This window comes from Nansenia antarctica (assembly GCF_963989245.1).
Source record: "Nansenia antarctica genome assembly, chromosome: 1".
NCBI lineage: Eukaryota > Metazoa > Chordata > Actinopteri > Argentiniformes > Microstomatidae > Nansenia > Nansenia antarctica.
In genome coordinates, this window is record NC_137674.1 from 11692613 (window position 1) to 11708308 (window position 15696).

General features: G+C 47.4%; 2 protein-coding genes across 4 annotated transcripts in view; one reads left to right on the top strand and one right to left on the bottom strand.

The window, feature by feature from the left end:
• hps1 (HPS1 biogenesis of lysosomal organelles complex 3 subunit 1) overlaps positions 1–8129 on the top strand; it is a 12005-nt gene extending 3876 nt beyond the window's left edge. For all 3 annotated transcript variants that reach the window (XM_080535735.1, XM_080535734.1, XM_080535736.1), the window contains exons 9-17: positions 21–188; positions 716–895; positions 986–1062; positions 1303–1443; positions 5755–5815; positions 6068–6217; positions 6562–6675; positions 6832–6914; positions 7413–8129. In XM_080535735.1, coding sequence (XP_080391861.1) covers positions 21–188; positions 716–895; positions 986–1062; positions 1303–1443; positions 5755–5815; positions 6068–6217; positions 6562–6675; positions 6832–6914; positions 7413–7575 — 1137 coding nt within the window. In that variant the 3' untranslated portion in view covers positions 7576–8129. The remainder of the gene's footprint in view (positions 1–20; positions 189–715; positions 896–985; positions 1063–1302; positions 1444–5754; positions 5816–6067; positions 6218–6561; positions 6676–6831; positions 6915–7412) is intronic.
• A 310-nt stretch (positions 8130–8439) lies between these two features.
• On the bottom strand, positions 8440–15374 carry st3gal7 (ST3 beta-galactoside alpha-2,3-sialyltransferase 7). The gene is made up of 8 exons (XM_080535250.1): positions 15275–15374; positions 14424–14552; positions 13683–13800; positions 12771–13114; positions 12275–12461; positions 11343–11519; positions 10833–10982; positions 8440–10628 (listed from the first exon to the last, which is right to left on the bottom strand). Exons 2-8 carry the CDS (start codon positions 14522–14524, stop codon positions 10542–10544), a joined length of 1164 nt encoding a protein of 387 aa, XP_080391376.1. The 5' UTR covers positions 14525–14552; positions 15275–15374; the 3' UTR covers positions 8440–10541.
• Positions 15375–15696: the final 322 nt, after the last annotated feature.

The following is a 15696-nucleotide window of genomic DNA, read 5'->3' on the forward strand; positions in this document are numbered from 1 at the left end:
CGGTGAATGAACGTCTCCAGATGGCAGAAGACAGCCTGAAGACCTTGGAGACGCCTCCTCCGGACCCAGCGACCCCGAGCCGAGTTTTCCTGGAGGTCACACTCAAGGAGGGCCTGTATCCCATGATGCCTCACAGCATGTACTGCCTCCCGCTGTGGCCTGGGATCACTCTGGTGCTGCTCACAAAGGTCTGTCACAGTGTACACACACACACACACACACACACACACACACACACACACACACACACACACAGCCTCAGCAGCTGCTGGAGAAAGCCTTTGTTGTGGGGAGGGGGAGGAGGGAGCGGGGGAGAGCCCTGTCCTGTCAGGTAGAGGTGGAGAGGCAGCCGTTGATGGGAAACATTCACTTTGGCTCACACACACGTTAGATAAAGACCACATTGATGCCAACTTACAGAGTTACATAGAGTTATATCAGGTCAGCCCAGTAGGGGGCAGGCTTTCATTACATATGTGAGATGGAATCGTACATCATTAGAAAGCACGATTTTGAAATATTTTATTGTTTGTGCCTTACATTCACATGTATAGAGTAACATGTATTTTTTACCTAAATGGAAATATATTATTTTGAAAGTATTTATAAGATATAATATATATTTGCTGTATCATCCTAACTAACACAATAACATGGGTTGTCGAAGCTGACACATCAACATGTGTTCCCTCATGCTCCCCTCTCTCTCCCTCAGATTCCTAACAACACTGTGGCCATGTCAGTGTACGTGTTCCTGGAGGCCTTCGCTAAGCTGGGGAAGCGTCTGAGTGAGGGCCAGGAAGGCTCTGCAGCCGCCAGGGGCCAGCCACCCATACATGACCTCCGCAGCAAACTAGACAAGTTCATCAAAGCCCTGGGCACCAGCGATATACAGGTCTGCATCTGTGTCTGAGTGTGTGGGACATTCCTAAACATGCATTAAAGTATGTCAAGAAACTATCAAATGTTCTAATGTTCTCCTCAGGCGTCCCAGCTGCAGGGCGTGTGGAATGAGTTCAAGACCCGGGCGTTCACTAGAGGAGGACCTGGCTTCAGCAGGGAGTGAGTGTCCTACCCGCTGCCCCCTGCTGGCGCGGGGGTTTAGAGGCGTCTTCATTGAGATGACGGATCGTGATCAGAACTTTGAAATGCAGAGCGAATGACAGACCGTGAAGGCAGTGTTCTCATCTCGTTTCTTTATTTCCCTGGTCGCTGTCCTGTGTCCTGTCCTGTCCTGTCTCCTGTGTCCTGTCTCCTGTGTCCTGTCTCCTGTGTCCTGTCCTGTCCTGTCCTGGGTGTCAGGCTGGTTCCCTGGTGTAGGAGTATGAAATATCAGCTGTGTGCGGTGTACAGGCAGTGCTTCATCTCTGACAACACCCGGGCCGGGGCCAGTCGTCAGCGCCTCTCCCCCGGCCTACAGGAACGAGCTCTGACCATGGTGCAGTACGTACAGGCTCTGATCACCACTCCCACACCCAACATTACTGTTAACTACTCTACCATATGTCCATATAGGCTCTGAACACCACTCCTCACAACACCCAACATTTACTACTGTTAACTACTCTATATGTACATATATGCTCTGAACACCACTCCTCACAACACCAAATATACAACATTTACTACTGTTAATTGCTCTACCAAAGGAACTACTGTATAATTAAAATAGATGATATTATTCTGAATGTTGATAATGTACTCAGCGGGTAGCAACAGTGAGCATCATTAACTTGATTAGCCAACTTTGCTTTGATGCCACTCTTCATTATGAGTGTATGGTCTTGGCGCACTTTCTATCTATATATAAATATACATATTTATAAGTGATTTTATTTTATTTTATTTTATTTTATTAATTCATACTTGAAGTGGAGCCAAGGCCCCACTGAAAAACTGCAGAACTTTACAGAAATTCATACATGACAATAAAAAAAGATAAGCTACGTACACAACAATTTTAAGGTTAAAAATATTTCAGGGCGGCAAAGCAAGGGCAGGTAGCAGTCATGGTAGCCATGCTGTGTTATTTGTGGGTCTATATACTGTCGTTGTACCGCCTAACTGCAGTATGCAGGGTTGAGTTTTTCAGCCTGCTGGTCTTGGCCTTTGGTTCAGCCAGCTTGTGCTGGTTCCTCAGTGTCCTGGCAGTGCAGCTGCCTCGTGTTGGAGGTAGCAGGTCTCAGTGTCCTGGCAGTGCAGCTGCCTGGTGTTGGAGGTAGCAGGTCTCAGTGTCCTGGCAGTGCAGCTGCCTGGTTTTGGAGGTAGCAGGTCTCAGTGTCCTGGCAGTGCAGCTGCCTGGTGTTGGAGGTAGCAGGTCTCAGTGTCGTGGCAGTGCAGCTTCCTGGTGTTGGAGGTAGCAGGTCTCAGTGTCGTGGCAGTGCAGCTGCCTGGTGTTGGAGGTAGCAGGTCTCAGTGTCGTGGCAGTGCAGCTGCCTGGTGTTGGAGGTAGCAGGTCTCAGTGTCCTGGCAGTGCAGCTGCCTGGTGTTGGAGGTAGCAGGTCTCAGTGTCCTGGCAGTGCAGCTGCCTGGTGTTGGAGGTAGCAGGTCTCAGTGTCGTGGCAGTGCAGCTGCCTGGTGCTGGAGGTAGCAGGTCTCAGTGTCGTGGCAGTGCAGCTGCCTGGTGTTGGAGGTAGCAGGTCTCAGTGTCCTGGCAGTGCAGCTGCCTGGTGTTGGAGGTAGCAGGTCTCAGTGTCGTGGCAGTGCAGCTGCCTGGTGTTGGAGGTAGCAGGTCTCAGTGTCGTGGCAGTGCAGCTGCCTGGTGTTGGAGGTAGCAGGTCTCAGTGTCCTGGCAGTGCAGCTGCCTGGTGTTGGAGGTAGCAGGTCTCAGTGTCGTGGCAGTGCAGCTGCCTGGTGATGGAGGTAGCAGGTCTCAGTGTCGTGGCAGTGCAGCTGCCTGGTGTTGGAGGTAGCAGGTCTCAGTGTCCTGGCAGTGCAGCTGCCTGGTGTTGGAGGTAGCAGGTCTCAGTGTCGTGGCAGTGCAGCTGCCTGGTGTTGGAGGTAGCAGGTCTCAGTGTCCTGGCAGGGCAGCTGCCTGGTGTTGGTGGTAGCAGGTCTCAGTGTCCTGGCAGTGCAGCTGCCTGGTGTTGGAGGTAGCAGGTCTCAGTGTCCTGGCAGTGCAGCTGCCTGGTGTTGGAGGTAGCAGGTCTCAGTGTCGTGGCAGTGCAGCTGCCTGGTGTTGGAGGTAGCAGGTCTCAGTGTCCTGGCAGTGCAGCTGCCTGGTGTTGGAGGTAGCAGGTCTCAGTGTCCTGGCAGTGCAGCTGCCTCGTGTTGGAGGTAGCAGGTCTCAGTGTCGTGGCAGTGCAGCTGCCTGGTGTTGGAGGTAGCAGGTCTCAGTGTCCTGGCAGTGCAGCTGTCTGGTGTTGGAGGTAGCAGGTCTCAGTGTCCTGACAGTGCAGCTGCCTGGTGTTGGAGGTAGCAGGTCTCAGTGTCCTGGCAGTGCAGCTGCCTGGTGTTGGAGGTAGCAGGTCTCAGTGTCCTGGCAGTGCAGCTGCCTGGTGTTGGAGGTAGCAGGTCTCAGTGTCGTGGCAGTGCAGCTGCCTGGTGTTGGAGGTAGCAGGTCTCAGTGTTGTGGCAGTGCAGCTGCCTGGTGTTGGAGGTAGCAGGTCTCAGTGTCCTGGCAGTGCAGCTGCCTGGTGTTGGAGGTAGCAGGTCTCAGTGTCATGGCAGTGCAGCTGCCTGGTGTTGGAGGTAGCAGGTCTCAGTGTCCTGGCAGTGCAGCTGCCTGGTGTTGGAGGTAGCAGGTCTCAGTGTCCTGGCAGTGCAGCTGCCTGGTGTTGGAGGTAGCAGGTCTCAGTGTCGTGGCAGGGCAGCTGCCTGGTGTTGGAGGTAGCAGGTCTCAGTGTCCTGGCAGTGCAGCTGCCTGGTGTTGGAGGTAGCAGGTCTCAGTGTCCTGGCAGTGCAGCTGCCTGGTGTTGGAGGTAGCAGGTCTCAGTGTCGTGGCAGTGCAGCTGCCTGGTGTTGGAGGTAGCAGGTCTCAGTGTCCTGGCAGTGCAGCTGCCTGGTGTTGGAGGTAGCAGGTCTCAGTGTCCTGGCAGTGCAGCTGCCTGGTGTTGGAGGTAGCAGGTCTCAGTGTCGTGGCAGTGCAGCTGCCTGGTGTTGGAGGTAGCAGGTCTCAGTGTCGTGGCAGTGCAGCTGCCTGGTGTTGGAGGTAGCAGGTCTCAGTGTCCTGGCAGTGCAGCTGCCTGGTGTTGGAGGTAGCAGGTCTCAGTGTCATGGCAGTGCAGCTGCCTGGTGTTGGAGGTAGCAGGTCTCAGTGTCCTGGCAGTGCAGCTGCCTGGTGTTGGAGGTAGCAGGTCTCAGTGTCGTGGCAGTGCAGCTGCCTGGTGTTGGAGGTAGCAGGTCTCAGTGTCGTGGCAGTGCAGCTGCCTGGTGTTGGAGGTAGCAGGTCTCAGTGTCCTGGCAGGGCAGCTGCCTGGTGTTGGAGGTAGCAGGTCTCAGTGTCCTGGCAGTGCAGCTGCCTCGTGTTGGAGGTAGCAGGTCTCAGTGTCGTGGCAGGGCAGCTGCCTGGTGTTGGAGGTAGCAGGTCTCAGTGTCCTGGCAGTGCAGCTGCCTGGTGTTGGAGGTAGCAGGTCTCAGTGTCCTGGCAGTGCAGCTGCCTCGTGTTGGAGGTAGCAGGTCTCAGTGTCCTGGCAGTGCAGCTGCCTGGTGTTGGAGGTAGCAGGTCTCAGTGGCAGTGCAGCTGCCTGGTGTTGGAGGTAGCAGGTCTCAGTGTCGTGGCAGTGCATCTGCCTCGTGTTGGAGGTAGCAGGTCTCAGTGTCGTGGCAGTGCAGCTGCCTAGTGTTGGAGGTAGCAGGTCTCAGTGTCCTGGCAGTGCAGCTGCCTGGTGTTGGCGGTAGCAGGTCTCAGTGTCCTGGCAGTGCAGCTGCCTAGTGTTGGAGGTAGCAGGTCTCAGTGTCCTGGCAGTGCAGCTGCCTAGTGTTGGAGGTAGCAGGTCTCAGTGTCCTGGCAGTGCAGCTGCCTGGTGTTGGAGGTAGCAGGTCTCAGTGTCCTGGCAGTGCAGCTGCCTCGTGTTGGAGGTAGCAGGTCGTACAGAGGGTGTTGCTCATCGTGCATGTTTCTGACCAGCTTCAGTGCAGCCTCCTCCCTCCTGGTCTGGAGTAATGGTAGGGGTTGTGAGATCTCACCAGCTCTCCTTCTGATGATTTTGCAGGCACGTGTCTGGACTCGCTCTAGCTCAGCCTGTTGTTTTTTAGAGCAGCCCACCAAGAGCACTGAGCTGTATTCCAGCTTAAGCTATAAGTGCTTTACATACAGCATAATATATCTTTTTTTTTAATACAGCAAGAGGAGGATAGTAAGAAAATAAAAATGACAAGAATAGATATAGAAAATAAATAGATAAACATTTAACAAGATAATAGACAATGAATAAAAAGATATAGATAAAAGTGTTTTGTGTCTCAGAGAGATAAACCTCTGCACCTTGTATAAGTATCCAACGTTACTGCACGTATGAATTTTTCAAGACGTCAGCTCTGACCTTGATATTTTTGTATTATTACTGCATCTGCATTTAGCTGCTATCCTTCCCGATATGGCGTGTGAGGTCAGGGTTTGGGTAGGCGTTTGAGATAATCAGTCTGAGGAAAGCACAGTACAGAATCACTGATCTACAAACAATCTGTCTGTATGAAACATCTTATCTCATATTCTCTCTTCCTCTCTCTCTCTCTCTCTCTCTCTCTCTCTCTCTCTCTCTCTCTCTCTCTCTCTCTCTCTCTCTCTCTCTCTCTCCCTCTCTCCCTCCCCAGGGAGAAGCTGATGGACTGGAAGGACTTCCTGTTAGTGAAGAGCAAGAGGAACATCACCATGGTGTCATATCCTGTTAGCTCAGTCACCCTGCCCCCCCCCCCTTACTTAAAGGAGGTGGGTAGATGGACCAACCAACACAAAGTGAGGTGGTATATATATATATATATATATACAGTATATAAGTAGATTCAAAAATACAGGCACAACTCTGGTTCATTTCTATCTCTATTGAATTCAAATCAACACAAACGTTGTAGTAAGTCGTCTGTTAGCCCGCCACCATGTCTTGGTGTTAGCCTTGACCCAGCTGACGTCACGTACCTGGAGGAGTTTCCGGGCCTGGTCCATTTCATCTACGTGGACCGAGCCGCCGGCCAGATGATCGCCCCATCACTCAGCTTCACGGACCGCGCCACTTCAGAGCTGGGGAAGGGCCCGCTGGCACACTTCATCAAGGGCAAGGTCAGACTCTACCCATCTGGCCCTGGGCGAGGCCGTCACTAGCATTAGTCACTAGTCTGATAGAGGCTCTGATGTATGGTCATTGAGTCTGTCACACACACGCACGCAGACACGCACACGCACACATAGACACACACGCGCACACATAGACACACACCCGCACACAGACACACACGCACCCACACACACACACACGCACGCACACGCACACACACAGACACACAGCCATGGTTTGTTCGGAGAAACTTCAGCGATACAGCTTTTTGTGTTTGCTACATTAAGAAGTTTTATCTATCTTCCTATGTGTTTATCAACAAATCCATCTGTCCATAACCTGCCTGTAGGTGTGGAGTATGGTTAGCGATACTCGGCGCTACCTCCAGAAGGGCTATTCTACAGTGACGCTGCGAGACGGAGATTACTTCTTCTGCTACTTCCTATGGTTTGAAAGCGAAACGGTTAGTTCCTCCGCACGCACGCACGCGCGCGCACACACACACACACACACACACACACACACACACACACACACACACACACGCACACGCACACACACACATCCTGATAATACCATGGTAATGACCTGGGATGTAGTGTAATTGTTTTGACTTCAGGGCTACAAGCTGGAGGTGATAGACCTGCCCATCCTGCCAGATGACTCCGCCCCCATCGGGATGCTGGCCTGGGACTACTACAGGTAAAAGACTGGGACAAGGACCGTCACAGTGCCTTAACCACATCCCTCACTTTAGTCTGTGAGGTCAAATGTTCAGAGGGATTCAGATAGAAATATAATGCATAGAGCAGGCAATTCTTTTTTTTGTTTTACATTCTACATGATTGGGGTAGAGATTGACAGGAAGGATGGGTGAGAGAGAGGGGGATGACATGCAGGCTATATATCGATGGCCAGACTCGAACCCGGGACCTTGCATGCGCCTTAGTGTGCTGCTACGCCACTTTACGCCCCCCCCCCCCCCCCAGAGCTGACATTTCTTTACCTCCCAACTCCACACAACTCCATAAGACACTCATACTGAACATGTTCTACTTCACAATACATCTGCATCTGAATGTTCTGGAACAGTCCACCCTCCTGAATAGGCCCCCAGCAGCTTGGTAAACAGGTACATGTGTGTGTTATACAGTGAGCATCGCTGACCACAGAATGCTGCTTCCCTCCCTCCCTCCACAGGAAGCTGGAGAGGTACTACAGTAAGAGCCACCAGGGGGAGGTGGTGAAGGTTTACGAGCTGCTGACCGTTCACCTGGGAGTCATCCCCACAGAGTACATCCTCCAGCACTGCAGCCAGCTGGCCCGCAAGCTGTGGGAGCCCTCCCGTATCCCCCTGCTGTAGACAGACACACACGCACACGCACACCCAGATAGATACGCACACCCAGATAGATACACACACCCAGATAGATACACACACCCAGATAGATACACACACACACACACAGACACACACACACACACACACACACACACACACACACACACACTCACACTCACACTCACACACACACACACACACACACACACACACACACACACACACACATACACACACACACACACACACACACACACGTGCACATGCACACACGGACCTCTTTCCATCATACCCCCGCTGTAGAGACACACACATTCTCCTCTAGGACCATGGCCAAGGTCCAGTCATCAATGCCTTCACATTTAAAGGTGACAGACCAGAATCAGGACCCTTAGTTACGTCTCCTCCACTTACATTTCCATGTGTCTGTAGTCTTCTCTAATGTGACGCCTCATGTTTTGTAACCTCCAGGGCGATGAAATGACCAAGTGGTTCATCCTAAGCACTGATCATTAATGTTTGTGACTTTTCTGGTGCCTTTGATGGTTTATTTTTTAACACTCCTGTCTGATGTTATCAGTATTGTCATACATTGTACTTTTCTTGGAAAAGTCAAACACATTATCCTTGCACATTGTAGATGATTGTTTTTTTTAATATATTTTAAGAGATTGTATGTGTATGTGTCATTTATTTATTACAAGGATGTACACTGTAGTTTCTCAACGCAAGATCAATTACAGCTCCCTTGTGATAAAATGCCAAAGAAATCCTTATTCGCAAGATTTTGTTGCAATTTTTTATTTTTTTTATTTGATATATACACACATACACACAGTGCAGCAGGTATGTAGCCTGCTGCTAATATAACCACAATAGGGGGTTAGTATGATAGGGGTAGGGGTTAGTATGATATGTAGGGGTTAGTATGATATAACACGCATTTAATCTGTCAGCAATTTCTTGCCAAATAATTTCCCTCGCCTTGTTAATTGCAGCAGTATTTCACTCTTTTACGCACTTATTTTTAATCTTCATAAAGATCCATAACAGAGCGCTGCACTGTCATTTTCCAGTCTTAGAATCTTCTTTTCGACAATCGGCTCTTCTGGGCTGCTTATAACTCGTGCGCGCGCCCAAAGTGAGATTTTCCAAACCGGACTTGCGTGAACATTGATGACACAAGGCTGATTCTAATTCGAGGAATCACTTGAGGCTTGAATCCCAATCGAGAGTTGCTTGAACCAGGCTTTTCTTTTAATCGTGAATATACTAATCAACGTACATGGAATACCCCCCCAGGTCTCTAATCTCTATTTATCAGAGTCCCACCTGAACTCTTTCCTAAAGATCTCTCCTTCAACTGGTTCATTTGGTACCCAATTATTTACTCACCTGATTCTACTTCCCTACTTGATTTAACCAATGCAACTTGAGGTCCACTTATTTTTGCACGTGCACTAATTTCTTTATAATTTAGTTTTCCTACTACACGCGTGATTCCCTCTAAACAAACATATGGAATGGGTAATTATAAACCTGTTATGTCAGATTAAAAAAAGACTGGTTCTGATTAAAGATTTCATGGTAAAAACAAAAAAAAATCGATAATTGCACAAGGGGTTCAGATACTATCAAGCAGCACTGTATGTATATATATATTATTATTTTTTAAGTATACACATACATTCTGAATGTTTATATTGATTAAAGCCCTTCCAATTGTATGTCAATTGATTTTAAGTGTTACTCTCATTCTCCATTAAATACATTATTTTATGAGTGACTACGCTATAATAATAATAATAAGGACCTGCCTTATATAAAAAATAGTTCCCAACATGTATTTTGTGTTGATGTGCTGGAAGCTCGCTGATGCAGAGGAATGCTTATAGACCCCTGATGTTTAGCAGAGGAAACAGCTGGTGAGAAGATGATGTTCAAGGAGCTCAAAAGGCAAAAGCTAAACTTAGCATTTATTTCTGTTCTTTATGTTAACATGTGAATTCTCCCCCACATAATGCTTTAATTTGCTCTCTCATGCCCTTATAAGCATTCAGCACACGCATTCAAAGGTCAATATGTGAGTGAGTCCACCAGAGGAGTCCTGAGGCCGTCTTCATTATAGAAACCCACTTGGAGTGCATCTCAACAGTCGGACGTGCCTCTCCATGTGCCCTCCTCTCCTTCATTTGCACTGATGTGAAAACACGGCGGTGAATGTAGTGAGGTAGAGTAGGCAGTGGTGGTTTTCACATCAGTACATCAAGTAGAGGAAATGAGATGAGAGGAGCAAACCACCTCAGTCTATTGAGGTGCATCTATGGAGTTCACATTCTAACACATTGCAAGGGCATTGTCTTACAAAGTGACACTAGAATGACCACCCTAACCCTGAGGTAAGACGACTAAAAGGGTTCATGGTCCCATCCTTCATGCAGCTCTTTGGCTTCAGGATGAGATGAGTCTCTGTTGATGCTGAAGCAGTATGGGTTTAGGATTGTTCAGTAGTGGCAGCAGCAGCAGTAGTAGTAGTAGTACTAGTAGTAGTACTACTAGTAGTAGTAGTAGTAGTAGTAGTAGTAGTAGTAGTAGTAGTAGTAGTAGTAGTAGTAGTAGTAGTAGTAGTAGTAGTAGTAGTAGTAGTAGTAGTAGTAGTAGTAGTAGTAGTAGTAGTAGTAGTAGTAGTAGTAGTAGTAGTAGTAGTAGTAGTAGTAGTAGTAGTAGTAGTAGTAGTAGTAGATAGGTCCTTGTATCTGCAATTTTGACATCCTGTGAGTAAAAGCTCAACCATGTCTTCTTCTAGGCTTTTTAGGCTAAAATGGTTAGCCTAGCGTAGCCCAATATTATATACAGTATATATACGGTATGTCTTCTTCTAGGCTTTGCTGTGGGGAATGTACACTACACAGTTGACACATTATCCAATACTTTCATCACAGGAGCAAGGACCATTGGAAAGATGTGTGCCTTCCTGCCCTGCTCCCTCACAGCGCCCCTGTGAGGTCTGTCACCGCCCCTGCAGACACCAGCTCCCGCAGGAAGAGTTTCTCAGCGCCGACATCGTGGACCACCTGGGAGATAAAGGTCAGGCTAATGAATGTTGATACACTTGTCATTGTTTCTGAAGACCAGTTCTAGGGCACCACATGCCCAGTACTACTCCACACCTGATTAAATGTCAACATGACCGTTTTACAACTGAAACAAAAGTCTGCACACTGTTGATAAGCAGGACCAGGGTTGTGTGGTGTCGGAAGTCCAGAAGCGTCTCTGACCTGGGACTTGATGGCGTCCATGGTTAGCGACTCGTAGTAATGTAGCCTTGCCCCGGGGTGCTGCAGGTCGTAGCCAAACCCTGCCAGGCTCACCTGGTCACACAGCTGCAGGGCCATCACTACTGCACTGGCACCCAGGGTGGGCACCATCTAGAGAGAGAACAAAACAAGAACATCCACCACCATCTCACCTAGGGTGGGCACCATCTAGAGAGAGAACAACACATTAACATCCACCACCATCTCACCTAGGGTGGGCACCATCTAGAGAGAGAACAACACATTAACATCCACCACCATCTCACCGCTGACATCCAGAGTACTGTAGCCCCCATAGAGGGAAGAGAGGAGGTTTATTCTATCAAACGTTTCTTAAAGCTACTGTAAATGGGCCATCACTATTCCACTGTCATAAACACAACTCTAAAATCCACTGGATTGTTGCATGGTTCACCCAGTCCATCCACTTGGCATTCCCTTAACAGGCAGAACCTTTGAGGACATGCCCACCTGAGGGGGAATGTTTTGATCGGGACACACTCTGGTCGTCCCCTGCTGCTGTGCATAGCTCTGGAGCATCAGACCGGTCTTGTGGATGATCTCTGGGTTCAGGATCCGGAAATTCTCTGGTCTCAGTGGAATATTCTCCACAACTTCCCTCCAGAACCACAGCTTGGACCACCAGCTCTACACAACAGAATACAGAAGAGGCAGCAGAGATTAAGATTTACCTATTAAACTATTATGGGGCTCTAAGCAAAAGATATCAGGGCTCCACAGTTATTTTCATAAATAATGTTAGTGTAACACGAATAATAATAATGTAATAACAATGTAGTGTTTTGTTTAGTTTTTTCATTGGGCCCCCTAGTTGTCGGGGGACCTATGCGCAGCGTGTAGTCCATGTATCGGGTCCTCTGTTAGGGTAAACTCATTTCAATTATAAATACTATAGCAAGTGATGGCTGCTGTTTCTCTCTATGGTTTTCTTGGTATGGATAGACAGTGTTTTTGAGTAAGTAAATACTCACTGTTTTTCTAAATCACTTAAACCATTTGTATGAAACTGGAGTTCACATGCCCACAGCAATCCAAGTCCAAAGTAAAAATGGCTATAACAACAATGTTTTTCTTCTGAGTGAAATTCGTAGCATGTTTCACCTTTCTTTTCAAATGATAGTTTATTGGTGGTTATAGTTAATACTGTATTTAATGTGTCATTATGAAATGACTGGTGGATTGAACTTTTCATTAGATGACTATGGATACTGTTTTGAGAGTAATAGTGCATTTTGCTAAAGAATGTGGTGTTTTGTCAAATGTGTTATATGTTTAGGGGAACATGTTAACTATTTTTAAAAGTTGAATACTGTTTCAAGAAATGTTCTCAAGCAATCGAGAAAAACTGTTGCTCAGATGTTTTGTTGTACTGTTTTACCCACCAGAGGCTGTTTGGAGATGACAGAAGAGAGCCAGTCCAGGTCTAAGCTCTTGAAGACGACCAGCGTGACCAGGGAGGTGTCTCTGTAGTCTCTGGGGGAGTGGGGGGCTCCCTCTGGGTACATGACACGGATGGTGGTCCTAGAGCCAGTGTCTCTCTCAAACCCTGACACTGGCGCATTGTTCATCCTTAGAGGAGAGCAGTGAAGACAAGACATATCATCAGGAAGTGAGGTAGGAGGTGAACAATTCTTAATTTCTGATCTAAAAATAATCTTGAACGTTTATATACTGAAGAGCATCATTTTAAACTGAATAGAGCAACGTATTGTAACACATTACCACTGTTAATACACATGCACTTTTTTGGATGAATCATAAAACGCCTGACAGGATTTGTTTACAGTTTGCAATCATATTGCTACTTACTGTCTTAAAATCCCTACATTTAAAAAAAAGGCTTGACATAGACTTAACTCTGACGTCATCATCGCTTACCTGATGATGACATCATACTGATTGATGTGAGACCCAAGATGGCTCCCATGGAGCACCCCTCCACTGCCCACTACCACACACCGTCTGCAGCTCCCCCGCCCCCCTAGGGAGGGAGGCAGCCCGGGGTGGGGCAGGAAGGCCAGGGTCATGGCCACCCTCTCCTCACTGCCCAGGAAGCCCAGAGGAGGAGGGAGCTCCCAGGGTACGGGTCTGTCTACCTGCTGGAGGAACACAGGGATGTCCAGCAGCAGACCCGTGGCGCAGGGCAGGGAGGTCAGGTGATCCAGAGCCCAGCCTGGCTGACAGGGGCTGGAGAGCAGCGAGGCAGACTGGTTCAGTAAGACCTGGTGGACAGGGGGAGAGACAGAGTGGGGCATGTGAGAGAGAGAGAGATGGGAGGGAGTGGCAGAGAGGTGTAAAGCCAGCTATATCACCTGCCATGTTCACAACAGGTGGAGATATGCCACACACACACACACACACACACACACAAATAAGTACACAAACAACACAGACATGCAAAGATTTACACACATATGCACACTCATTACAGCAGGACTCACACACACACAGCACCTCACACACACCACTCACTATCTGTATCATTACACACATCCCACGCACACAGGCACCTTGTTCTACTGCTATCTGCGGTCATCTACTGCTGCCTCACAGCTATATTTATGCTATTTCTATTATTATACTATTCTATTGTCTCTTGTCTTAGATAGATTTTCTTTTTTTTAATAACAATTGCCATTTTTCTCTTGTGGCTGCAATGTCGAGGAACATAAAGCCTAAGAATTTTACTCTCTCTCACACACACACACACACACACACACACACACACACGCGCACACACACACACACACACACACACACACACACACACACACACAGTGTGTTCCGTACCAAGGTGTGTTGGCTGTCATTGGTGGCTGTGGGCAGGTCAGAGGGTAAGAAAGCAGGGATCAGTATGGCCGAGTAGCATCCCACCAGCAGCCCCAGGCTGAGGGCCAGGTTCTTAGTCCTGGATCAGAGAGAGAGTTGACATTTCTCCAGTTTCTATGCGTACGCACGGATCACAGTGTGCGTAGCCTAGAGGTGCGCACAGTTTTTATAAATCCCCAAATTGCGGGAAAATTTGCTTACGCACCTTTTTGGGCGTACGCAAGCTTTATAAATGAGGCCCCAGGTTCTTAGTCCTGGATCAGAGAGAGAACGCCTCTCAGGCTTCACATACAACACACACAACATCTGATCTGTTCTCAGGCAACCTGGTTTTCAGCTATTTACAGTTTTATAATAATAATAATACATAATAAATAAAAAAAATTGTATTGCACTTTTCATTCAAAAGAATATCAGAGTGCTACAGAGTTTAAAAAAACAACAACCGTGAAAAAACATAATAAGTTAAAAACAAAACAACCTAAAAACATAATAAGTTAAAAACAAAACAACCTAAAAACACAAGTTAAAAACATAGTAAAAAAACACCAAATAAATCACAAGAATGAACACAGGTTCAACAGTCAAAGGCCTTTTTGAATAAAAAAAAGTGTTGACTTATCCTTGATTAAACTCAGATAGATAGGAATAGGAATCTTAATTGTTGACATGTAATCACAACACGCACGCGCAGGGCCGTACCTGCTGAGGAGCTGCTCCTTGGCCACGGACTTCCTGCGCCTGGCGGGTAATCTGAACTCCGCCCCGGGCAGCAGAGGGGAGCTGTCCTCCTCCGAGTCCATCACACTCAGCTGTCACCTGCAGGCCCACCTGAGACACGCTTACACTCAGTTCATTTCATCTGTATTACTTCTTTGTTTTTGTCATTTGTAAGTAAGTAAGTAAGTAAGTAACGTTTATTTATATAGCACAAGTTTTACAACAACAAGCCGCCCAAAGTGCTTAACAGATAAAAAGAGAAAACACTGGTAAAAGAGAAAAGCAAGATAGAATACAGATAAAAACTGATCAAATAGATAAGATTCACTAAAACACACACATTTGTGTGCTGCAGAGAATAATACGCTGTACTGAGAACAAATTCCACCGGCTTTGGTCGTGTGGCTAATAAACTATCTATCTATCTATCTTTGATTTGATCTAAACCTGACCCTTTGTTACTCAAGACCCCTAAGACCCTTTGTTACTCAGTTACTAAGGTTACTAAGGGTCTTAGTTTTGATCAATTAAAAAAGACTAAACTACACTGCATGCCTTTCACAACATGCGCTGGTGATACAGTATATATATAAATTCAATAACAAAACCAATCAAAACCAGAAAAGGAACGTTCTCAGAGGTTAGACACCTCCTACAGCATAATATCAGACAAGGTCTCTGGAATAATAGATGTTGTTTAAAGGACACAAACCTGAAAGAATACATGTTAGACACATGAACGCATGTGACTATAATGTAAAACATAGCTGCAACTCAGGGATAGCCTCCAAGGGATGTAAACAATAGTGAATAAGATAGTTGCGCTCTCTTACCTCTCTTACCTTACCTGAACTCCATGGTTGAGAGGAATGCTAATATTCTAATCTGCTAAAATGGCTGCTAAGCCTCAGTGTTATCAGAGTAGGATGAAGTTGCCGCTAGAAGCAGATCTGAAGTCACTGTCCTTCCTCCTCCTAATGACGAGGGTCAGGATTGGAGAGGGTGAACTGACCCTAGATCTGTTCCTGAGCAGTGTTATTTTCGGGGCTGCTCCTCATGCACCACTGAACTCCCCTCCCACACTAAAACAGTTAATCATTCACCTGTGTTGCACAGTGGAAGGGGTCTGTGTGTGTGTGTGTGTGTGTGTGTGTGTGTGTGTTTCTATTTGTTAAAAACATGTCTATGTTGTACAATGGAAGAACCCTTGCACCTAATGTTACTGAGCCAATGCTGTGTAACGCACATGTATTGG